Source organism: Muscardinus avellanarius, assembly GCF_963383645.1.
Source record: "Muscardinus avellanarius genome assembly, chromosome: 5".
In the NCBI taxonomy this organism is placed as follows: Eukaryota; Metazoa; Chordata; class Mammalia; order Rodentia; family Gliridae; genus Muscardinus; species Muscardinus avellanarius.
The window spans coordinates 87,313,727-87,340,286 of NC_137790.1; the positions used below are offsets into that span (position 1 = coordinate 87,313,727).

General features: G+C 42.5%; 1 protein-coding gene across 1 annotated transcript in view; it reads left to right on the top strand.

The window, feature by feature from the left end:
* The window catches only part of DGKG (diacylglycerol kinase gamma), a gene marked incomplete at both ends in the record, with an annotated part of 164,082 nt that extends 152,634 nt beyond the window's left edge, over positions 1 to 11,448 (top strand). Inside the window, 3 exon segments of the mRNA XM_080696557.1 lie at positions 10,778 to 10,862; positions 11,169 to 11,222; positions 11,225 to 11,448. Coding sequence (XP_080552683.1) covers positions 10,778 to 10,862; positions 11,169 to 11,222; positions 11,225 to 11,448 — 363 coding nt within the window.
* Between the last annotated feature and the right edge of the window lie 15,112 nt (positions 11,449 to 26,560).

Genomic DNA, 26,560 nt, shown 5'->3' on the forward strand with positions numbered 1-26,560 from the left:
TAAATTCTATCAATGTAGCAAAACACAGAAACCAAATTATAAGCCAACATTTAAAATGTTTTTGTAGATGAAAGGGATCAAGGTTAACTATATCAAGACTGATTTTTTTTTTTTTTTTTTGGTGGTACTGGGGTTCCTGGAAACCCTTCTACCTCCGGCTACACTCCCAGACCCATTTTTATACTTTTTTATTTGGAAACAGAGTCTCTTAAACCAGCGTGGCTAGCTTTGAACCTGCGCAATCCTCCAGTCTCCACCTCCCAAGCCTGGGGATTACAAGTGTGTGCCACCACGCCCAGCTTAAGACTGATTCTTTTTTTAAAGGTTCAGTCTTCTGCTAAGAGACTAATACCTTCAAATTGGGTTAAAAATTAAAATACAAGTCAGGCACGGTGGCGCATATCTGTAATCCCAGTAATTCAGGAAAATGACAAGTTTGAGGCCAGTCTGAGCAGCTTAATGAGACCTTGTATCAAAATTTTAAAAATAAAATAAAATAAACAGGGCTGGGAATGTAGCTTAGTGGTGGAACACTTGCGGAGTGCCTCACTAAGTAGTAAACTGGTCTCAAGTCTGGAATCCTCCTGTCTCAGCCTCCCAAGTACTGGGATTATAAGCATGTGCCATCACGCCCAGCTCAAATGTATGTTTTCTATAACAGATATACCTAAAACAAAAGAATAAACACACACACACTGCCTTTGTTAAACATAGGCAAATAAAGGTAAGAGAGGGTGACCAAAAGTCAGGCTTGGTGGAAGACACTTGTAATCCCAGTACTTGGGAAGCTGAGACAGGAGAATCACAGATTTAAGGACAGCCTCAGCAATCAGTGAGACTCATTAACCTAGTGAGACCCTGTTTCAAAATAAAAATAAAATAGGGCTTGGGATATAGCTCAGAGTTAGGATATCCCTGGGTTCAATTCCTATTGCCACACACACAAAAAAAAAGAAAGAAAGAAAAAGAAAGAAGGAAAGAAAGAAAGAAAGAGAGAGAAATAGGGACCGAAAGGTGACAAAACCAGATATTGCTAACAGAAGATAAAATCCAGTTACTTGGAGACTTAAAATTTCTCCTAAAGAGCCGAGGATGGTGGTGTAGGCTGAAGGATTGTGGTTTCAAAGCCAGCCTCAGCAACTTAGTGTGGTCTTATTTCAAAATTAAAAAGTAAAAGGGGCTGAGGTTGTAGTTTGGAAGTAGAATGCCCCTGGATCCAATCCTCAGTACCAAACAATAGCAACACACACACACACACATGCACACGCGCACACACACATGCACACACACTCATAAAAAACAATAGGTTCAAGGGAATTTCATTATTGACTACTAAAAAAAGTATGAAAACAAGAAGTCTTCAGTTCAAAGACTTCAGAATATGACCTTAACTATATTTGGAATTAAATTCAAAGCCTCATATAGCTTTATCATATAAAAAGAAAAAATATAATGAATAATTAAAATAACAATAGAAATTAAAATAGAATTGAATTAAATTAGAATAGCAATAATAAAAAATTAGAAAAAGCAGAAGAAAGACAATGACAAAAATAAAAATAGGAATTAAATAATTTCAAAAACAGGAACAAAATCTAGTACCTTAAACATATCAAATGTTTGAAAATCTCATTTTAAAATGAGAAAAAACAAGGATCAGAAATATTCAAATGTGAAAAATGCATAGTAAATGTGATACAAAAACTAAATATAAATGTGGCATTGGCTTTGTTTAATTATAAGATAATATGTATAATCATATTGATTCTAATAAGCTTGAACCTCTTAAGAAAATGAAGGGAAATCTTGTTAACCATTAATGAAATAAAAAATGTTTTCAAAGAATTGCATACATGGTAACCTCAAAACAGATGGTCTTGCGGCAGGACTCTTGCATACTATTGGGACATAAGTATTTAAATAAACAATCCCATAGTACAGACAAGGACAGAAAGCTAACCAATACATTTTATGAAATAGAGGCATATACAATAACCTAACAAAAATTATGCTTAAAAATAGAAAACTCCAGACAAATATAAATTCATATTCAATATGAATATAAAAACTCTAGTGAAACATATAGACAGATAGAATTGAACCATGTGTTTAAGGAACCATTCACTCCTGAAAGCAAAGCTATGAAAATAAATCTTTTAATATTAGTTTATGTAGAAAATTACATAATAATATAAACAGATGACCCAAAAGTATTCAGGTATATTCAAAATTTCTAATGGGGGAGATAAAGCTACTAGGAATTGAACCCAGAAGCATTCTATCTCTGAGTTACAGCCTCCCAGCTCTGTTTTGTTTTTTATTTTGAAACAGGGTCTCACTAAGTTTCAGAGGGCCTCACAAGGTTGCTAAGGCTGACTGAGAGCCTGTAATCTTCCTGTTTCAGCTTTTCAGGTATAATAGGTATGTGCCACCGTGCCCCACTAAGATTTCTGACTTTTAAAGATAAAAGCTGCTTAGAAAGAAATTCCCTCAAAATAATGAAAAATAGCTAGACATGGCAGTGCATTTGTGATACCAGTCTTGGGAGACTGAGACAGCAAGATGTCAAGAGCATCAGCAACCTAGGGAGGCCCTCAGGAACTCAGTGAGGCCTTGTTTCAAAACCCCCTAACATACATGATATACATTAATAAGCACATCAAAGTCAATCAGTAAACGAAACATGAGAAGGGGGGAATGGGGTGGGAACTGGGAAGGGCTCAATAAGTGATGTGTGCATGTGCCTCTATCATCTTGTACCCCATTAAAATGTATGACTACAATGTACCGATAATAAATACATACATACATACATAAATATCTACACTAAACTCAAAACTAATGTTTCACTTAATAGGAAAACATTAGATAAATTCTCACTATAATCATGGATAAGCCATGTATGCTAACATTGTTTGAAAAATTTAGGTAATGCCAATATATGTGAAGGTGAAAACAAATGTAACTATTTGGAAAAGTAAAAACTGGTATTACTTGTAGGTGATATGATTATGTACATAGAAAGCTAAAAGAATAAACTGAAGCCAGGCGTGGTGGAGCTCACTTGTAATCCCAGCATTTGGGAAGCTGAGACAGGGGGTTCGCAGTTCAAGGCCAGCCTCAGCTACTACTTAGTGAGGCCCTTTGCAACTCAGTGAGGCCCTGTTTTAAAATAAAGAATAAAAAATAGGGCTGGGGGTGTAGCTCAGAGGTAGAATGCCTCTGGGTTCTGAAAAGAAGAAGAAGAGGAGGAGGAGGAGGAGGAAAAGGAAAGAAAGAAAGAAAGAAAGAAAGAAAGAAAGAAAGAAAGAAAGAAAGAAAGAAAGAAAGAAAGAAAGAAAGAGAAAGAAAGAGAAAGAAGGAAAGAAGGAAAGGTTACTAGTTGTGGGGAAAAATATGGTTATATTTACACTGTGGGTAGGGCTTTTCTAAGGAAAAAGTGGCATATTTGACTATTAATCAATTTTAACTTCTAGAAGTCAAGAACCAATATGATATTTAAAAAGCTACCAACAAAATATTTGTAATATCAATATCAAAGCTATCAATTTTTATCTAGTTTTCTATGAGACTTCATTAAAATAGCTTGTACTTAGATATTTTAGTTGATTCTGTTAACTTTCTATATACATAATCATAACATCAAAGTGCAGGTTAATTCCTTATAACAAATCAACTCTTAAAATCCAGCAGGAAAAAGATACTAACAATGCAACTATGAACAAGTAATTCACAGAAGAAATGTTGTGGGCTATTCATGCATCATAGCAAAAAAAAAAAAAAAAAAACCTGGAAATTACCTTAAAGTCCAACATTTAAGGAAAGGGTTTAAATAAGCAATGTGGAGTTTATCAAGTGGAATTATTTTTAGCCACTGGAAAATCCTATTTAATAAATATTTAAGGGTGGGAGGTATCGATCAGTAGTAAAACACTTGCCTGCCATATGCAAAGCCCTGGATTCTTTTTCCAGCATAATAAGTAAATAAATAAATATTGATTTTTAAAATTAAATACTTAATAACATTAGAAATGCTTACAAAATAATGTTAAATGAAAAGCACATTAAAAAGTTGGGCATGGTAGTACACACTTGCAATCTCAGTACTTGGGAGACTGAGACAGGAGGATCACAGGTTTGTTGCCAGTCTCAGGAATCTAGTGAGGCCCTCTGCAGCTTAGTGAGACCCTGTTTCCAAATAAAAGAATAACGTAGGTCTAGGGGTACAATTTGGAGGTAGAATGCCCCTGGGTTCCATATCCAGTACCATCACCCCCCCAAAAAGAGCACATTAAAATCTGATTGCAATTTTATTAAAATCATATAAGCATAAGCCAGGCATGGTGGTGCAGGCTTGTAATCCAACATTCGGGAGGCTGAGATGGAAGGATAGTGATTCAAGGACCACCTTGGCTACTTAGTAAGGTCCTTGGCAACTCCATGAGACCCTGTTTCAAAATAAAGAATAAAAAATAGGGCTGGGGTATAGCTTGGAGGTAGAATGCCCTGGGTTCCATCCCCAGCACTGAACACACACAGACGATAAAAATTGTAAAAATATAAGCAAAGAAACAAACTAAAAGAAATATGCCAAAAAGTTATTACCTCTGCGTGGTTTTCTAAAAACTTTTTCCAAGCTGGGCTTGGTGGCACACACTTGTAATCTCAGCAGTTGGGTGGCTGAGACAGGAGGATTGCGGTTCATGGACAGCCTCAGCTACTTAGTGGGGCCCTTCGTAACTCAGTGAGACCCTGTTTCAAAATAAAGAATAAAAATAGGACTGGGGTGTCGCCCAGAGGTAGAATGCCCCTGGGTTCCACCCCCAGTACCGCAAAAAAAAAAAACTTTTTCCATATTTTTTGTATATAAAATATATATTTATTAAGAAAACTGTCTCAACGGTAGCTCTGTGAGATGATCTCTCATGCTTCAAGATCTGAGCCTCAAAATTAAGAATCTTCTCCCACAGTTGGTTGACAGTACGATTTCTAAGCTGAAAGTGACTCAGTTATTCAGGCCAGTGATTCCTTGAGTTCTTACCTGAATAACCTGAAGAGTTTTAAAATACACATTACTGGGTCATATTCCAGATTTCTGGGGTCCAGTTATTCTGTATGCCTGAGAACTTTCCTAACAAGGTGATGCAGATGTTATTGGTTCAGGGACCACACTTTGAGAATCACTAATCTAGTTGAATTTCCCTATTTTTTATTTATTTATTTATTTATTTATCTATTTATTTATTTATTTATTTATTTATTTGGTGGTACTGGGGTTCCTGGAAGCCCTTCTACCTCCAGGCTTCACTCTCAGACCTATTTTATATTTTTTAATTTGGAAACAGGGTCTCTTAAACTAGCGTGGCTGGCTTCGAACCTGCGCGATCCTCCTGTCTCCGCCTCCCAAGCCCGGGGATTAAAAGTGTGCGCCACCACGCCCGGCTTTTTTTTTTTTTTTTTTTTTTTTTTTTTCAGTACTGGGGATGAAACCCAGGGGCATTCTACCTTCAAGCTACACTCCCCAGCCCTATTTTTTTGTTTTGTTTTTTGTTTTGTTTTGCGGGTCTGGGGATGGAAGCCAGGCGCATTTGACTTCCGAGCTACACTCCCTGCCCTATTTTTTATTCTTTATTTTGAAACCGGGTCTCACTGAGTTGCAGAGGGCCTCACTAAGTAGCTGAGGCTGTCCGCGAACCTGCGACCCTCCTGTCTCAGCCTCCCAAATGCTAGGATTACAAATGTGCACCACCACGCCTGGCCAAATTTTCCTATTTATTAACCCCACACTTCCCCATTCATTGCCAAATCTGATTGTACATTTGAAGGTCTCTGGTGTAAGTATTTTCATGGAGCAGGACACTCAAAGATCTTGGAGAATCTAGAAAGAACCAAGACCTAAAAAGCTAATGCAAACCTGGTCTTCATTCCCTGGACTCACTTTAAGCCAGAATATTACCTTAACTTCTTTAAATGTCAGAAGAACTTTAAATGTCCCCTTTAAGATTGTTTGTGCCTTCTACTTATCTCCCTTTGGAATCATGGCAGACCTCAGATACTTTCCACATGATTTGGAAAGGGTCCACACTTAAGGTTATTAGTCATTTTGCTAAGATGTGATCTGAATCACTCACTCTGAGAGGAAGAAGTCCTTTGATTTATTGCTTCTTTTAAAGTAATAAAATTATGCTGATAAATGTAAAACATCCTCTCCCACCCCAAACAAAATGAACCTTCAACACTAGTGAGGTTTAAAATTTAATAATTCATTTTAGCCAGGCATGGTGGCACACACTTGTAATCCCAGCATTCAGGAGGCAGAGATCAGAGGATCGTGATTCACAGACAGCCTTACCTACTTAGCTAGGCCCTTTGCAACTCAGTGAGACCCTGTTTCAAAAACTTAAAAGATAGCTGGGAGTGGTGGTACACACTTGTAATCCCAGCATTCCGGAGGCTGAGACCAGAAGATCGTGGTTCGCGAACAGCCTCAGCTACTTAGTGAGGCCCTTTGCAACTTAGTGAGACCCGGTTTCAAAATATAGAATAAAAAATAGGGCAGGGCGTGTAGCTCGGAAGTCAAATACCCCTGGGTTCCATCCCCAGACCTGCAAACTATATATATATATATATATATATATATATATATATATATATATATGTGTGTGTGTGTGTGTGTGTGTGTGTGTGTGTGTGTGTATAATTATATATATATATATATATATATATATATATATATATATATATGGCTGGGGGTGTAGCTCAAAGGTATAATGCCCCTGGGTTCCATCCCCAGTACTGCAAAAAAAAAAAAAAAAATTTACTTCATTTTAGAAGGAGAAATTATGGGCTGTAGTAGTTTTATGAATTTTTAACTGTTATGCAAAAGTCTACTGGATCAATTCTCTCTGTAATAAAGCAGAAAAGTAACATAAGATTGCTGTCCTTAATGCATGTCTGGAACTATGAGTGTTCTGAATGGCTCTTAAGAAAATCATAGACTTTAAATTCTTGACCTGCCTAGTTACCAGAAAAGTTTGGTTTAACGACAGAGGTGTAGGATGCTCTTTTTTTTTTTTTTTTTTTTTTTTTTGTGGTAATGGGGATGGAACCCTTCTACCTCCGGGCTACACTCCCAGATATATTTTTATATTTTTTATTTGGAAACAGGGTCTCTTAAGCCAGAGAGGCTGGCTTCAAACCTGTGCCATCCTCCTGTCTCCACGTCCCAAGTGCGAGGATGACAAGCGTGCACAACCACGTCCGGCTGGGATGCTCTTTTTCTATCAGGGGCAGGTTTAAGTAGTGCCAAACCACCTCCTAAAACAGGATCTTAACTGTTTTACTACTAGCCCCCAGCCCTAATTTGTGTTTAAAGGCTGAAATCTCTTTGCCTCAGAATGAAGATATGACCTCATATTTTTCTTAGTTATCTGTAATAATAGAATTCACAAACATGACCAAAATATCCTATTGCCCGGAGCTCCAAACTTCTCCCCTATCAAGATCTTTGTCAACACTGCTTTAAAAACCAAAGGAGAGGGATTTGAGTTTGAGTTTCACTTCCTCAGTGCCTCAGAGGTGCTAAGCAAGCTCAGAGCTCAGCGAGAGAGAGGGAGAGAAAGGAGAAGCAAGTATCTTCTATCATCTAAAACAAAAACCAAAAAAATGGGCTCCACCAGCAGAAAGTGTGGGCAGCGCCCCAGCTGCCACCTGTGCCCAGCAGAGCCCTCTCTCCTGCCAGGACACACAGTCTTTGGCTGTGCTTCCCTGTGTGTTCTCTGACCAGACGCCACGCTGGCTCAGGGAAAGCCCAGGTGAGGAAGCAGAAATCTTTCCCTCCAAAGAGTGCCTGAGCCCAGGAGTGAGAGGTTTACCCAAGGGAACATGCCATGAATCACTAGCACATGGGAGTGCTAATGCCATGGATCTGTGCTGTGGGGGTTCCCTGCCAGTGCCTCACTCCCAGAACCCCCGCAAGACACACAACTCCAAATGGCACTTAGTGGATTCTCGGTTTGCTCCTCTGGTGACCCCACACAGCAGAAAGACTCACTCCCCTTGGGGATCTCCCGGCTGGTGGAAGCAACACAAGGGTCCCTCTCAGCTGCCATCACCAGGCTGGGCTGTCCTCTGGTTCCTTCCTTTCTTTCCATTTCCTGGAGACATAAACATAAACCTGGCTTGAGTAGTCCGCGCTTAGCCAGACATTTCCCGCTGCAGCTCACGCTGGCAACTCTACTTGTCATTATGTTATTCTTGAGCCGTCTTTCATCTCTCATCCATCTTCCACGGTTCCTCATTACCTCGCATGAACCCAAGCTTACCGCACCCCGCCTTTAATGCCCTGAGCCAACCAACGGCCCCACTGTATCCCGGACCACATTTCTCTACTCAGCCTGTTCATACATGGCTCTTCTACCCAATACCTTTTGTTTTATTTTTTTATTTTTTAGTTTTTGCAGGTCTGGGGATGGAACCCAGGGGCATTCGACCTCTGAGCTACACCCCCTGCCCTATTTTTAATTCTTTCTTTTGAAACGGGGTCTCAGTAACTACGGAGGGCCTCACTAAGTAGCTGAGGCTGTCCATGAACCATGATCCTCTGGTCTCAGCCTCCCGAATGCTGGGATTACAAGCATGCGCCACCACGCCCGGCTTACCCAATACCTTTTCACCAACACGTTTCTTTCCTTTCCTTCAAATCTTAAAATTCTCCTCTCATTACTCCCATCAGACTCTACTCATTGTGTGTGTGTGTGTGTGTGTGTGTGTGTGTGTGTGTGTGTGAAAGAGAGAGAGAGAGAGAGAGAGAGAGAGAGAGAGAGAGAGAGAGAGACAGACAGACAGACAGACAGGCAGGCAGGCAGGCAGGCAGGCAGGCAGAGACAGAGGCAGAGAGACAGAGAGAGACAGAGATTGAATCCCAAGGATTGAACTGAGGGTTTTACCTCTGAGCTATACCCCCCCAGCTCTATTTTACTTTGTATTTTTGAGACAGGGTTTCACAGAGTGCTTAGGCTGACCTCGAACCTGCCATCCTCCTATCTAAGTCTCCTAAGTACTAGGATTACAAACATGTGCCACCACCACACTCAGCCCCCAACTTCTTTTTTACACCACTTGGTTTATCCTACATTAATTTAAACTTGTTGATGGGTTGTTTCTCTCTTCAAGAATTTTTCTGTTCCCTGTGGTCACGCTGTCTTTTCCAATAATGTGGTTAAAAACCACAAGATTGGGTTTATAGGTTCATGGGCTCACAGATTGTTTCTTTGAACATTCTTTTTTGTTTTCTCCTCTCTCTTTCTTCTCCAATACAAGTATTTAACTAACCATTACTTTCCACTTTATGGTTTACAGTAGACTTTCATTGACAGTTTATCATATGATCTTTGTGAAGAAAATAGTACAGATGTCATTATGCTCATTGTATAGTTCAGCAAGCACTGGCTCTAAAGGTTAAATAGAAAGTTAGAACGCCGGGCGTGGTGGCACACGCTTGTAATCCCTGCGTTTACGAGGCAGACAGCAGAATCGCGCAGGTTCGAAGCCAGAAGGGTTCCATCCCCAGTACCACCAAAAACAGAAGAAAGATTGATAGCAAAGAAGTGGAAGTGCTGGGATCCAAACCCAGGGCTATTTTTTTGTTGTTGTTATTGGGTTTTTTTTTGTTGTTGTTGTTTGTTTTTTGTTTTTTTGGTGGTACTGGGGTTCCCGGAAGCCCTTCTACCTCCGGGCTACACTCCCAGACCTATTTTTACATTTTTATTTGGAAACAGGGTCTCTCCTAAGCCAGCACGCACGGCTGGCTTCAAACCTGCTCGATCCTCCTGTCTCTGCCTCCTAAGCGCGGGTGGGGATTACAAGCATGCGCCACCACGCCCGGCCAAACCCAGGGCTTTGAATCCTGCATGCCTCCTATCTCCACACCATCTGTCCACTCTGGCCATGGGTCATAATTGACCAATGTTGTTGATGGACTGAGAATGTAGAGTATTATGGTAACAGTGTGAGAAGGTCACATTCAAATAAGGATTAAACATTTGTAAGCCATGCCCTGAGGATAAGTTTTGGGGGAAAGGATTAAAAATGATAAAGAGCATCTTTTACTTCAAATTTACTTAAAATGTACAGGAAAGAACACTTATAAACCGTAAAAAATTTTAAGTGCTTTTATAAGAAAGCAGTGTCTTCCCTGGAGGCTCAGAAAAAAAAAATTAAAACTAAAGAACTCTCTTGGAACTTGCCCACATGGTGCTGCTTGGCCAGAAGTCACACTGAAGCCTGCAGGTCAGCTGGCTGAGTTTTTCCACTACCTGGGCAGGAGTGGAGGCTGGGAACCTGAAAACAGGGCTTTAGCTGTCCTGCTCCTCCCCACGTGAACTTGAGCTAACCTAAGTCCCTATGGAACCTTGGGCTCCCATTCCTATCTATCCTACAGAAGGGTTGAATGAGAAGGTCCCCAAGGTCTCCTCCGGCTATGACATTCTGACAGTCTATGAATAGTAAGGACATAAGACAGGTGCGAGCTGATCGCCACGTGGGAAGCTCACACCTGTCTCTCCCCAGTGTTTCCGCCCCTCGCTTCCAGCAGTGCCAAACTCCAGACCCAGTCAGGGTCAAGTTGCCAATTTTGAAGCCGTTCAAGGACAGTTGTCCTTCTGCATGGAGCTCCTTCCAGGCCAAAGCTGGCCTTCTTTCTTCTCTGCCATTTACTTTCTCTTAGGCTACTGGGATTTGCATTGCTGCTAATTCATTCCTACCTCTTTGCTTTTAGATTAAAATTACTCACAAGAACCAAGCGCCCATGATGATGGGGCCTCCCCAGAAGAGCAGCTTCTTTTCACTGAGGAGGAAGAGCCGTTCAAAAGAATAAGCACTGTACCAAACGCCAGCTAAATCAAGAGGGAACACAAGAAACTGTAAACACACACACATACACACACACACACACACACACACACACACACACCCCTCTCTACCCAGTGGAAGCAAAGCCACACTTGCAGAAGAAAACTTCACCTTTCCATAGGTCTGTGTATTTCATTAGACAACATACCCCTAACAGAGCCAGTGCCCATGGAACACGAGAACGGACTTCGGGCCCAGCAGAATGGGTTGGCTGACACAGCAACCTCCGCGTTTCCCCAGGCCTCTGAAACCAACAGCAGCTCACCAACCCTGCAAGTTTCCTGCTCCTGAGGATCAGGCTGCAGGTTTCCTGCTACAGTGAGATCGGATGTGGTCAAGGGAAAGAGTCCTGTTCCAGAAAACTTGCACAAAGGTCCTTCTGTACAGAGACACAGCGGCCTCCAGCTTTCTGAGCATAATCCTTGGCAGGGCTCAGCAAGCACACGGTGGTTTCTTGGTTATCCTTTGAATGGCAGTTTCTCCCTGAACTTGCTGTGGAGACTGCAGGACTGTGGAAAGCTGAACCTCCATTCCTGATTCTCTGCACTGTCACTGGGCACTTGTTCCTTTCCCGAAGCCTTCTCCCGGTGGCTTCGTGTTTGTTTAGAGACAGCTCTGAGAGCACCAGAGCTGCCTGTGCAGCACACCTTAGATGTGGTATTTATTTTCTTAGTTCTGTGAACACCTGGGAGAGAAAGCAAAGAAACTGGGGTTTATTTTTTTAATTGGTGTCATAAGATTGTGTAAAAGGGAAAGAAGAAGAGGAAGAAGAAGAAGGAGAAGAGGAGGAGGAGGAGGAGGAAGAGGAGGAGGAGGAGGAAGAGGAGGAAGAGGAGGAAGAAACACACCCAGCTTTTTTTTCCCAAGCCAAAGAATGTTTCCTGTTTGAGTTCTAAGCCCTGGTGGCAGATTATTCCTAAAAGCAGAGAAGATAAGAGGAAGGGAGTTTGTGGGAAGGAAGTAGTCTACCAGGCAGGTACCTTTCCTTCTCTGCACTTCCCACTTCCAGGGAATGACCTAAAGAATCTTCTGATGGTCTTATGTGTGTATATATGTAGCATACATATTTATATAATATATAAATATTTATTTACTGGTGGACTTTTTCCAATTGGAAATAAGCACAGGTGGTATGGGGGAGAGTAGGAAAGAAAAAGAAGATTCTTACTCCCCCATTCTGCCATTTCATTGATAAGATAATTTCCTTGTGCATATGTTTTATAAGGGAAATCAAAGGAGCTTCTTATCATGAAGAGAACTCCCATTCTGGATCCTCAAAACAACCATGAAAGATAGGCTAGGCAGGATTTATTCTCCATTTATCAGATGAGAAAACTGGGTCTGGCTAATGGACTTGTCCATGGTATCTTGACTAATGTGATTTGAAAATATGTGCCCCTAAGAAGATATTTAATAGGCAGAAGAACCCACATGCCTGAGAATAGTGTCGCTTCTGGTCACTGAGAAGTGATTTCATTTGGATCTGGGTTTCCAGGGCAAATGAATGTGCAGCATGTACATGGATGGGACAAGCCCACAGGGGAAAACAGGGGCCTTGGAATGCTGCCCAGAAGGTCTTTATGACCTAACCTGGGTAGAAATTGGTCTGGGTAGAAATTGGTCTGAGGTTGAAGACACAAGACAGGTAGTCAAAATGAATTCTCTACAAGTCACTTCATCATGGTCACCAGATTTTCTTAGCAGACGGTGTTATTATTTCATCCCTGGCTGCAGGGATGACCTCAGGGGAGAGTCACAAGGAGGACTGAGGCACGTTCTGCGAGGTGCCACCATCCAGGACAGAAGGGTCCTGGCAGAGCTCAGCGGGCTCCATTCAGAAGGTGCCGGCATTACCTCCCCTTCCCCTAGAGTAACTCTGTGCAAAGCTTCATTGGTGGAAAGCACTATTTTCCTCAGCTGTTGGCTTTCCGGGGCCTCCATCCTCTCTCAGAGACCTGGGCCCACTTAACATCACCCTAATGATCTGCCTTTAATCTCCTTGCATTGGGCCAGGAGCTTTGGACAAAGAAAAGAATGTTAAGATCGTGTGTACAAATTGAGCCTACCTCTGAGGAAGTGGTCATGAGGGACCATCTTAGTGTGAGATCTGGGACCATCCTGCTCAACCAACTGCAGACTGCTGAGCAAGGGGAAGACAGTTCATCTGAAGAATCTCCATACTGTTGAGGTTCTTGGTAATGGACGGATAGCTCTAAAATGACTACAGATTCTACATTGAAAGACACTTGATTCTGAAACTGAGGCAGGTTCAAGTTTGGGATCACTGATTCTAAAACCTTTATCGAAGGGTTGAATGTGTTTCAGCTATGATCTCCCAAGATTGAGGCTGCCGAGATGCAGCACCATCAACAGGTGAAACCGATTCTACAAAACTCACAAGGCTCAGAAAGGGGCTGCGCAGAGATTGGCTACTGTCTACTCTACACTGGTGTGCAGGACTTGAATGTTGCTTGAGAGACGTGCTCCCAATCCTCCTAGAGGCACAGAGTATAACAAACTTCAGTGCAATTGTACTTCTGATTTTGGTAACCTTAGTAAGTCTTGTGTTGTTGTTTAATCTTACCTTGCAAATCATCTTTTAAACACTATGACTGTGGTTTCTTATTGTGGTGTATCTCATTGTAGTGATCCTCGCAGAAACCTCTGGGGTTAGCAGACAGTCTTATTATCTCAATCATAATGAGGAGGAAGAGGCTTAGTGAAGTTTAGCAACTTCTCAAAGCCACACAGGTGGTCAGGGAAGAGCCCAGTCCCTTATTTCTTGTCTAGATCTGCTCCTTACCATGCTGCAGACATGTTCTCACCTGCCTTCACGCTTCCACCCACTAGCAATAAAAACAGTTGAAACAGAAAATCTTCAGTACGTTGTGTTGTCCCTGGGCTGATGGGCTAGGAGATGCGGCTCATTATGTCTTTTTTTTGTGTGGGGTTTCCCCACTGAGTTGAGAGTGGAGATAGACTTGGTAGGATGATTATATTCAGGTCAGCAATCAGCTCTTCTCAAGAGGGTTATTTCCACAGATGGAAAAAGATACGTTAAAATTGCCAAATAAATTAGGAAATACTTGGCAGAATCTGGAAGAGCCTCCAGACTGGCATTACATAACGTGCATATACATTATACATATGCACATTATATAAGGTGACATAGTACTTAATGTGCTGTATATATTATGTAAATTACATATTTGTGAGTAATCATGATAAATATAGAGACCCACTAATCATTTTTTTACACATATTCAGTGACAGATTAGGAAGTTACTTTGCCAGAGAGTCTTAAAACTTACACTCTCCTGCTGGTTTGGTTCCAACTCCTGCCAAAAATAATTGCATCAACTTTTCCCATCTCTAGCCCCCTCTCATCTTGGCCAAAACTCTCAGTTACCTCCTGTCCCAATAAGTCTGTCTTCCGTGTGATAGTGCCACAATCAGGATCCACAAAAATAGAATTCTGGGGATGGGAAGGATCTAGGCTCCCAGATTCTCTCTGTCACGGGCCTGCACCTCAACACTCCCAGGTGGGTGCCTGATGCTAACATTGAAGGGAGAGGAAGGGAGAGGAGCAAGGGACCCAAAGAAGGAAACACCATAGTCTTCCTCAGCTCCCAGTTCCAGGTTTCAACAATAATCAAACAGGAAATCATTTCAGATGTCTAGTTTTAAGTCCTCAAAACATATCTGAAACCATAATTTCCTAGAATGTGCGTCACAAAACATTCATATCCAGAAAAGGCTCAATGTAAAGGGTTCTTTGGTCCAGTACTCAATCCCTTCTAAGAGATACCGAAAGAGGGTTGGAGAACTCACAGGAGGAAACTATGGAGTCCTTGTCTCTCAATATATATAGATCAGAAAATGCCTCCTTAAGCCCACCATTCATTATTATTTATTTTCAGTGGATAAGAAGTCTCCATCTTTAAGATTCTCTTTTATTATTTTTTGAAATTAGGGTCTCACTATGCTGCCCAGGCTAGCCTCAAACTCCTACCTCAGCCTCCCAGGTAGCTAGCACTATAGAAACTCACCACTGCACCCAGCTAAGACACTCTTCATTGTTTCTCCTATGTAATTATCTACTCTTTATTGTTCTCTACACATCTTCAAGCAAAAATCAAGAATCCAGACTTTCTAGTCTGCAAGTGTAAGAAGAACTGGAAAGGGGCTTAAAGGGGGAAAAAGTTAAAGGGGAGACCTGACAGCTGTCAAGGTTAAGACTTTCTCTGTGTAGCTCCAGAGTAAGAACCACTATTCAACAAGACAGTTATAGAAAAGTGAACATCTGTTGAATTAACGAATGCTCTTAGGGCTGGCCTAATGTGGAAAGATCTGCCCTTTTTGTGGGAAAGGAGGGGTTGAACATCCACCTGCTCTTACAGGAAAAACTAGTCTGGTCAGGTAGGGAACAAGCAGTAATTGGTATATCTTGCCCAAAAAGATGTTAATGCTATTTTTGTAGGCATAGATATTAAATCAATAGATCTATTCCTTTTGAACAGTATTTCTTGATATCCCCTTTTTTCTAAAAGAATGAAAACTTAACTCCAAGAGAAATTTCCAGATCACTAAGTACTAACCAACTAGTTCAGATTTATACATGGCAGGACTGAACTGACTCTGGAACCCCAAAGGCAGTGATGATGGTTGTGATCTCCCCTTAGCAGCTCTGAGAATTGAAGAATGTGCTACGGTATTAAAACCAAAAGAGATTTTGCATTTCTATTGGGGTCAATATTAGAAGCTTGAAAATCTTCTCACAAATCTGTCACAAATACAAAACCAGCATCAGACTTGGAATAGCAAAAAAAAAGAAACTATCCCACACCTCAAATACAGATAAAATTCTAAATAAAACAGGAGAGCAGAATCATATTAGACTTTAATGTGAAGCCATCACTTTTAGCTCAATCTGAGGTTCTACCATCTTGGAGAGTGTATTTCAACATTCTGCTATACACAGAAAACAGGTAGGGGAGATTAAAAAAAAAGAATTCCCACTTACTGCTTACTAAGTGCCAGTCCCTATGTCAAGATCTTTTCATGTACTACCCCTCACTTAAAACATGAACAGTTTACTTATTTCACAAAGAAATGAATGCATAAAAAAGGTGACGTTCCTTGTCCAATAGATAGAAAGTGGTAGGACCAGGATTTAGCATAGGTCTGTCTTGCACCAAAATATATTCTTTTGCTACTATATTTTAGTACCTTTAATATTCTTTTCTGTTTCCAACTCTTCTAGCACCCTAAGTGGAGTTACATAGGGTTGACAAATTGATATCCTATCTGTTCAACCTCTGTGTAGCCATCTAATCATGTTCCTCCTGAAGAACTTCTAGTTCTGGTTCATATTTAAACTCAACAGCCTCCATGGACAGCTGGATTCCAAAACCTCACCCTTGCTATCCAATTGGCAGCCATCCCTTAATACTCAATGTCTTCCAGTTCTGCCAAAGTGGAACCCATTTCTCAGTACCTATGTAATACATTAATTTGTTGCTGTTGTTGTTGTTGTTGATGATGATGATGATGATGATGATGATGAGCTCTGTGAGTGGGAGAAAAGCAGTCTTCTCAGGCTTCAATGCCATAGTTGACAGTGACCAGCCATCCCGGGAAAGGAGAGCTGGGGTTGCTAAAGGGAGCCTCCAGCAAGGAGACTCTGCATGTGATCCTCATTAGTGACAGGCGTGGGCTGGGCCATCTGTGTTCCACGGGAGAACAGAATGGCAGGCTGCCTTTCAGATGCCAAGAGACGCTATCTAATGGGAAGAACCAAAGTACTCAAAAAACAGAGAAGCATCTTTCCTTGCAGGCATCTCTATGGGAAACCAAGGACGTAGAAAATCAAGAGATTTTGGAAATTACCTGCTTAACTTGTTCAGCAGTCTACCCTTGCCACCACTGCATCCGTCATTTTCATGTACAAGATGACATGCAGCCTCATCTGCTAACTCAACTCCCTGAGAGCCATGATGAGCCTGTCTTATCTTGAAATATGCATATAACACATAGCAGGTACACTCTATCACAGCATCATAATTTACCAGGAAGTCTCCTAGGGGTCATGAAACACTGCAGAAGAGTCCCTTTCATTGAATGCTGATTGTAGATTCTGTAGAAATGACCAGAAAATATGGGCTATTATAAGTGAGTCAGATTTTGAAGAAAAGAGAATAAATTCTAGCTTGAATCAGGCATGTAGTAGGTAATGAGTAGATAGCTGTTAAAGAAACAAATGAACGAATAGCTAAAGTGGGTATCTGTCCTACCCTGGAATGGGTGGGGGGCAAGGGGATGAAAGCTTTTAAACTAGCAACTCAGGAACTTGAAACCACAGGATGTAGAGGGAGCTCATGGGGGCCTTTACCCAGACATCTGTTGAGTGATGGATACAGCTAAATATGGATCATCAAAGGGCTTTCTAGGTCACATGGAGGGCAGCTTCATGATTCAGAAAATATGAAATTCAGCTTGTACAGAAAGGGAGAAAAATCTGCAATCCACTTCTTAGAGATCAGGCCAGAACTGACAAAAAATAAAGGGCAGCATAAAAGCAGATTTACAACACAGTAAGAGATCAGTATAATAAGATGCAGATTCATGGGATGAAAAGAGAGAGAGAACTGTATGTTTTAGAAGACTGATTTGGGTAAGGGAGGTGAACATGAGCACTACAGTCCAACACTGAAAGAAAGGATGGAGAAATTTAAGAGAGAGAGAGAGAGAGAGAGAGAGAGAGAGAGAGAGAGAGAGAGAGATTACAATTGAAATGTCCAGGTATTAACGAAATTGTTACTAAATAACAATGATCAACTATTATCTAGTCCGAAGTCCTTTTATAACCACTCTTGAACTTCACAAGAACCTTATGAAGTTACTTGATGCTCTATGGTTCCCCATTTGACAAATGAAGAAATGGAGAAACAGAGCATACCTCATAGTGGCAGATGCAGGATTCAGATCTGTCAGTATCTGCCTTCAAGCCCCTGTCCGTGCCTGCAGTGCCACTAATGATTCCTCTGGGCTTCCACACAGGGACAGAGATGAACTGCCCTCAAATCAATCCCCTGTGTATGGCTTACTTCCTTCTAGCACTGGACACTCATGTCTCCTCTCTATTCCACAAACCTAGAATGGAAAATAACACTTACGCGAGTGGGTGCATGGGACAGCCAGGAACAGGAAAGGAGCAGACTTGGGCAGCAGAAGTCCCACGAGCGCCATCTCTCCTATCTTCCACTTAGGTCCTCACTCCCAAGGACTATCTGGGCTGTGTCCTAAGACTAACAGAAGAGACAGCCAAGACCAGATCTAATCATCAAGCTGGGCGTAGTTCAGCTGGGTGTGGTGGCACACACTTGTAATCCCACCTTTTGGGAAGCCTAGACAGGACTGCAGGTTCAAGACCAGCCTTGGTGATTTAGTGAGACTTTCGACTTTCAAAGATCTAACTAGACCCTGTTTCCAAACAAACAACAAAAAAAAAAAAAAAAAAAAATTAAAAGGGTGGCGGGTATAGCTCAGGGATATTACCCCTGAATTCAATCCCCAGTACCACAAACATTCAAAAAAGATCATATAAAAAGTTCTATAGCAAAGAGCACGGGCAAGGGAAATAAGGTCAGGGAGTCAAACATCAGAATTAAAAACTCAACAACTAGCCAGGCGTGGTGGTGCACACTTGTAATCCCAGCATTTGGGAGGCTGAGACAAGAGGATCAGGGTTTGCGGACAATCTCAGCTACTTAGTGAGGCCCTTTGAAACTCAGTGAGACCCTGTTTCAAAATAAAGAGTAAGAAATAGAGCTGGGGGTGTAGCTTGGAGGTAGAATGTCCCTGGGTTCCACTCCCCAAACCACACACACACACACACACACACACACACACACAAATTGAACTTTTCCAACCAATAAAATTGTTATTATGTATATATTTATATATGTATGTGATACTGGAAATTGAGCCCAGGAGCATTCTACCTTCCAGCTATACCCCCAACCCTTTTTTTTTTTCTTTTTTAAACAGGGTCTCACTAGATTGCTGCATTACAGAGTTGCTGAGGCTGACCTTGAACCTGCAATCTTCCTGTCTCAGCCTCCCAAGTACTGGGATTACAGCTGTGTTCCACCACACTTAGCATGAAATTCTTTTTTAGATGGAAAAGAAAAGGAAATCTTAGAATTCCATAATATAGCCAGGTGTGGTGGCACACACTTGTAATCCCAGCATTTGGTAGGCTGAGACAAGAGGATCGCAGTTTGCAGACAATCTCAGCTACTTAGTGAGGCCCTCCACAACTTAGTGAGACCCTGTTTCAAAATAAAAATAAAAATTAGGGCAGAGGGTGTAGCTCAGAGGTAGAATGCCCCTAGGTTCCATCCCCAGACCCACACACAAAAAAAAGAATTCTATAATATAAGTGGCCATCTAGAAGATTCCACAAAGTCTGCATTTTCTGTTGAAGAGCTATACAACCATACTTTCAAAGTAACTAATGAACCTTTGTCTTTTTAAAATTGTTTAAGCTGGGCGTGGTGATGCACCCTTGTAATCCCAGTACTTGGGAGGCTGAGACAGGAGAATCGCAGGTTTGCAGCCAGCCTCCACAACCTGCGAGGCCCTCTGCAACTTAGTGAGATCCTGTTTCAAAATAGAGAATAAAATAGGGCTGGGGGTAGAATGCCTCTGGGCATTGGAGGGCTTGGAGGTAGAATGCCTCTGTGTTCAATCCCGAGTATCATAAAAAATTTTTAAATAAAACAGGTGCCAGTTGGTAATCAGAAAATGGCAAGATCTTCAAGAAGGAAAAGTTTTCCTAGTGAGTAGTTCTTCTCTCTCCAACATCTTTGAGGCGAAAGGGCCAAGTACTAGATGTTTTAACTCAGAAAACCAAACTGCATGGAAGTGTTAATAATAGAAAGTATGGCTGACCTGCTGTTTGGGGTTTGCTATCATCATACCCTGCTGCTACCAGGCATTGAGGTAATAAGCCAAAGAGAACTAAGCAATTCCCCCCCCCACACACACACACACCCACACACACTGCCTGTCTGCCTCCTAAAGGCCCCAGAGGCCGAACATACATTATAACATCTGGACATAACTTTTTTTTTTTTTTTTTTTTTTTTTGCGGTACTAGGGATGGGACACAGGGGCATTCTGCCTCCAAGCTACACCCTCAGCCCTATGTTTTTTATTTTTTATTTGGAAACAGGGTCTCACTAAGTTGCAGAGGGCCTCACTAAGTAGCTGAGGCTGTCCATGAACCACAGTGCTCTAGTCTCAGTCTCCCAAATGCTGGGATTACAAGTGTGCACTACCACATCTGGCATACATAACTTTTTTTTTTTTTTTTTTTGGTGGTACTGGGGTTTCTGGAAGCCCTTCTACTTCTGAGCTACACTCCCAAACCTATTTTTATACTTTTTTATTTGGAAACAGGGTCTCTTAAGTCAGCGCGGCTGGCTTCGAACCTGCGCAATCCTCCTGTCTCCACCTCCCAAGCTCGGGGATTACAAGCGTGCGCCACCACGCCCGGCTGTAACTTTATTTTATGAAAATGTTCAAATATACTGCAGAGTAGATCCATGAGTATAATAAGCAACTATATATCCATCATTTAGATTTAACAGTTATTAACATCTTGCTATATTTGTTTCATCTTTTTAAAGCTAAAATTTAAAAATCTCACAACAAAATACTTAAGCAAGCAGCATAATGGAGGATTCTTTTCTAGGCATCAAATATTATACACATGATCCACAATGCTAGAGGAAAATTCAAGGTGTTATGCACACGAACCCTGTTATTCCTCAGCTGAATGAATCCAGTTAGAAATTAAATGAATAAAATTAATCAGGACATCACTCTACCACCCATGAAGAGAAAGTTCTGAGTGGAACCCAAGGAAGGTCTTAGCTGTATTCAAATTATTCCTGGTCGATCTAGAAAGAGGAAAGTAAAGGATATAGTAACTAAATTCTCAAAATATATTAAACTGGGAAATGTTATAAGCACTAATCCTTCCAAGAGAAAAATATAAAACTCTTGAAGGCACTGGAAATTCACCTGAAAAAATCATGTTATCTCTTTCTTTTATTTTGTTGTTGGTTTTGTTATTGAGGATTGAACCAGGGACATTTTGCCTCTGAGCCTCCAGCTTTTTTATTTTTTGTTTTTGAAATGGTCTTGATAGATAGCTGAGAGTCTTGCTATGTTGCTGAGGCTAGTGTTGAATCTGTGATTCTCCTGTCTTAGCCTCCTGAGTACTGAGATTATAAATATATGCCACTGTCCCCAGCTCACACTCTTATTTCTGAAATAAACGTTGTTTAAAGCATTAGTTGCAGAGAGGTTGGGCATAATATTACTTTGAATAAGTTAAAACAATAAAATACCATATTTGCAGATTAATTTACTCACATAGCAGTTATAACTATTGTTCCATCATGTGAAGAATCTGAAGCTAGACTAGGGGAGGGGAGAGGTTGCTGTGATATACAGACAGATCTTCCCCCTCCACTGGGGCACAGCTGAACTGGAAGTGTGTCAACCCCCTCGAGACCGTCTGGGAAGCCTGGTTGAAAAACGTTGGTTCACTTATGCAGGGCAAAGATGACTTGCAGTAGGCAGTGTGTAAGGAGAGCAGGTACTACTCCCCTTGTTCCATGCCTAGCCACTGGGATCAGAGTGAGCTGGCCGCAGGTGTGCTGAACAAGATGATGGACAAGTTGTTTGGTCAGTTTGCTTGCACAGGTCTACAGGATTCATGATTCTGCCACACAGATGAAATGAGCGACAGCAGGATCTCAATATGTGACTGCTTCAGTCAATAAATGAAGTGAGTTTCTTATCTGAGCATGGCCTAGGTGATGGCACCAACTAGAGACCAAGACCTGATACTCAACCACAGCCTGACTTCCAGCCTATGGCAATCTCATTGGCCATCTGATTTCCCAAACATAAGGGGGAAATCTTTCTTATTCATAGCCCGTGTACACACCTGCATACCTTTGACTCATAAAGCACTGATATTCCCACCACCTCATAAGACCAAGCATCACCTTTTCCTTTCCTGACACCGACACTAAGAGGAATATACGTTTACATTGACTGGCACAGAGCTGAAAAATGCTTTCATCATCCTGAGTGTAAGAACATATTTTCTTCCCAGACCACCCCCTCTTGGGAAGAACGAATCTCTTGGAAGCTCCCTCCTCCTGTCTAACCCTTGGCCCTGAAGCCCAGAATCTGGTGATGGGCGTGAAAACACATGAGCTCAGAGGAGCTTATATAAGAGCTCTTGGCAGGTGTTCCCAGAGATAGTTGAGTTTCCACGCACTCGAGTTTGCTCGCCTAAGTGATGCAGTTCCTTGTTTCACTCAGCCTAGAACAGAAAGGCCCATTTGCACTACTGTTCATCAGTCATTCTGTAGCAGGGAGGAGGAAGCGCAGTGTTTCCTCCTACTTCCCAATGATTAAAACTAGCATAATTTCCGGAAGGGGAAATTAGGAATTCAAAAGACAAATTTCATTGGAATGTGTTGAGCCTCTCCTTTATTCTGCTGTTGTCCCTGGTGGGGCCATTCTGCTTTGGGTCACTGCAGAGGAGCAACAAAAGAAACAATAGAGTTTGAAGGCCAAGCCTCCTTGGCATCTCAGAGGACTCCTTGGTCCAAGGTCCCTTCTAAGATGTCTGTGAGCGCTAATAGAACAACGAGAAAAGTAAAATAGATGAGAATTCCCTTCATCCCACAGAGGAAGAGATGGTCCCCAAGGCAGGTCACCTGCAGGAAATTGATTCCACCTCCAAATCACTTGGTGAAAGGTCCTGTTTATTCCCAGACCATATTTTCTTGATGGACGAGAGAAACTTCTAGAAACTGTACTTAGGCAACTCAGATGTGAGGAGAAAGAGGAAGCAAGGAAAGGCCATGAGCCAATCTCCAAATTTAGTGGATATTTTACATGGCTTCCAAAAGAAGGACAGTTTTATGTCAGGATTTTTTTCTCCAGCCACTGGGGAAAAGAAAAACAGAAAGACTAGAGGTCCTGTGCAGTCAGGGGATTCCTCTCAGTCACCTGGGCCTGGCAGCCCTGAGGCTGAGCCAGTAAAGGCACAGGTTTCTGCCGGCAACCTCCTCTTTCCTCAGCTTCACAGCTGTGTCCGTGGGGCACTTCTTAGCCACACAGTGGCTTAGCAGTGGTCGGGAAATGCGCCCTTCTCCCACTGCTCAGCACTGGACTTCTTCCACAGAGCCAACTCTAGGTCCTACTCTGACACCAACTAGCAGTAGGGATTTAAGACAGACATATCACACTTTGCCCACAAGTAGAATGGAGCCGGATAGGATTTACTCATTGATTCGTTAACAAATATTTTGTTTTTAAACAATGCTATTTGCCAGGTACTGTGCTCTAGTCTCTTAACATGTTTTAGCATGGTTCTCTTACTTTATCTCCATTTTTCCCATCACATTCTGCTTTTCTCAACATCTACCCACCCTCAAGGCCTGGCTCTTCCAGTTTCCCTGCCCCGATGTAGAGGACAGGTGCCCTGCTGACCTATGGCTCTTGGCCCATCCTTCCAAAAGGGACCCTGGCTGCTCATCTCAAACAAAGGAAGGCAGGGCCTGGACTGGTTGTAGCTCCCACTTGGTGAGGTACTGAATAAGTCATTGTCCCTCCCTGACCCAGGGTCCTACAGCTCAGCTGGGATGCTATGCCCAGAGCTTAGGAGTTCCCTTCCTGTTCCCATATGTGGCCACATAAGTCAAAAATGCCACATATTCAAAATGACACACATGTTCAGAATGACACACGTGTCCAAAATAACATATATGTTCAAAATGACACACACATCAAACGTGGCACCGCTGCATGGTGCTCCTTGAGCTCCCAAAGCAAGCAGGTTTGTTTAGAATGCATGTATTTACTTGGGGTGGCTCAGCAGAAGGATGACAGTCCTGCACCCGCAGCCCCTGATCTCTGTTGTTGGTGCCTCCTAGTTGGGGAACTCAGCCACCGGATCTCTCAGTCTAGGGCTCCCATGTGTCCTTCACCACAGTGATGGGCAGTCCAATGAGATGTCCGTGAAATCTAGAATCCTCTCCAAAATGCTGGACAGCATTCTAATTGGGTCGCTGACTTCAGGCATAAGACACTGTATGCATCTTGGGAATAGAGGGATGAGATGATGCAGCGTCCTGTCTGTGCTGAGACATGGAAGGTTCCTTGAGGCCAGTGTAGTGTGATGTCTGTCCTTTGTTATTGTGGCTGAGTAACAAACAGCAGTCTTTAGCCCTGGTTCTTCCATCAGAATATACATAATTCCTCTCCAAATCCAATTCCCTAGGGTAGGAGGCAAGTCAGGCCCTGGACAGGGCCTGATGCTTCATATGTTGCCCTTTTTGGTCTGTGCCAACCTGCCGAGGTAGTCTAACGGTCTCGAGAAAGGCAGCATGGTCAAGTGTGGGAGTTGCTCACTCAGAAGGATGACTTCAAATCCTGCAGCATTTTGTCTCATTCTTCTCCAGATGGCAAGAAGTAGGTGACTAACTAAAGAAAAGAGGCTTCCCAGCAAGCTTCTGGCCCCACTTACAGCACTGCTGTCCTCTTTCATAGAATGGGAAGAACTAGCCTTTTGTGCTTCTCCCTGCCATTGACCCCAACACTTGGTGAGTATCTCAAAGAAAGTGCTGTTGTTAGCAAGTAATCAAAATTCCACACTTTCTTCAAATTTTTGGTACTAGGATTGAACCCAAGGGCATTCTACCTCTGAGCTACACCCATCCCCCCCCGCTTTTTTGTGCATCTGGGGATGGAACCCAGGGGCACTCAACCTCTGAGCTACACCCCCTGCCCTATTTTTTATTCTTTATTTTGAAAAAGGTCTCACTAAGTTGCGAAGGGCCTCACTAAGTAGCTGACATTGTCTGTGAACCGTGATCTTCTGGTCTCAGCCTCCCAAATACTGGGATTACAAGTGTACGCCACCATGCCCACCTTTTTAACTTATTCTAAAACAAGATCTCACTGAGTTGTCGAGGCTGGCCTTGAACTTGCCATCCTTCTGTCTCAGCCTCCTAAGTGCTAGGATTACAGGCGTGTGCCACCATGCCTAGCTTCAATTAATCACAATTCTAAAAAGCAACCTGCTAAGGGGGTTCTAATGGAAGGTTTGCCTCTATGCAGAAAACAAGTAAGACTCTTCTATCTTGGGAAAGTCTGGCAAATACTGGATGGAGTCTTCTGAGGGAAAGGAGCCAATCTGCATCCCATGGAGGATGAGGAATAAAATGCTGGCTAGAAAAACAAGAGTAACAAAGGAATGGGCTACAGTTCTGTCTCGGACTTGTGGTCCTGAACATGTTCTTCAGCCTCCCCATCCTCCACCAATGAGCTTACCTTCCCCTGAGATCAATGCTGTGACCACAGGAAAAAAGGCAGATCCTTGTTCTCATGGGTCTCTCACCAGGCTCCAGCCTTCCTCCAGCTCTGCTGATCCAGGAGGGCTCCTCAGCCAAGAATATAATTGCAGCCAGGCATGGTGGCACATGCATATAATCCCAGCCACTTGGGAGGCTGATACAGGAGGATCACGGTTCGCACGCAGACAGCCTCAGCTGCTTAGTGAGGCCCTTTGCAGCTCAGTGAGACCCTGTTTCAAAATAAGGAATAAAAAATAGTGCTCGGAGCCGGGCATGGTGGCGCATACTTGTAATCCCCGCACTTGGGAGGCTGAGACAGGAGGATCGTGCAGGTTCGAAGCCAGCCGCATTGACCTTAAGACTCTGTTTCCAAATAAAAATATAAAAATAGGTCTGGGAGTGTAGCCTGGAGGTAGAAGGGTTTCCAGGAACCCCAGTACCACACACACACACACAAAAAAAAAAAAAAAAAAAAAATAGGGCTTGGGGTGTAGCTTGGAGGTAGAATGCCCCTGGATTTCATCCCCAGTACCACACACACACACACACACACACACACACACACACACACACACATCTACTGTTTTTTCTTCTTAGTAATTGATTATACTCAGAAACCAGCTGATTTTTTTTTTTCTTTTTTGCGGGTCTGGCGATGGAACCCAGGGGCATTCAGCCTCCGAGCTACACCCCCTGCCCTATTTTTTTATTCTTTTTTTTTTGGTGGTTCTGGGGGTGGAACCCAGAGGCTTTCTACCTCCGGGCGATACTCCCAGACCCATTTTATATTTTATTTGGAAACAGGGTCTCACTAAGTTGCTGGGAGCCTCACTAAGTAGCTGAGGCTGGCTTCGAACCTGTGCGATCCTCCTGTCTCAGGCTCCCAAGCGCGGGGATTACAAGCATGCATCACCACGCCCGGCCTTTTATTCTTTATTTTGAAACAGGGTCTCACTAACTTGCGGAGGGCCTCGCTAAATAGCTGAGGCTGTCTGTGAACCACGATCCCCCAGTCTCAGCCTCCCAAACGCTGGGATTACAAGTGTGCACCACCAGGCCCGGCTAGCTGATTTTGAGTCAACATAAACCACTACAAAGAAACTTTTTGGTAAGCCTTCTGGCTACACACCTACTCATGCGCACACATATATAAAACCTGAAACTCAAAGCATTTTCCCTTCTGTGTATCAAACCTC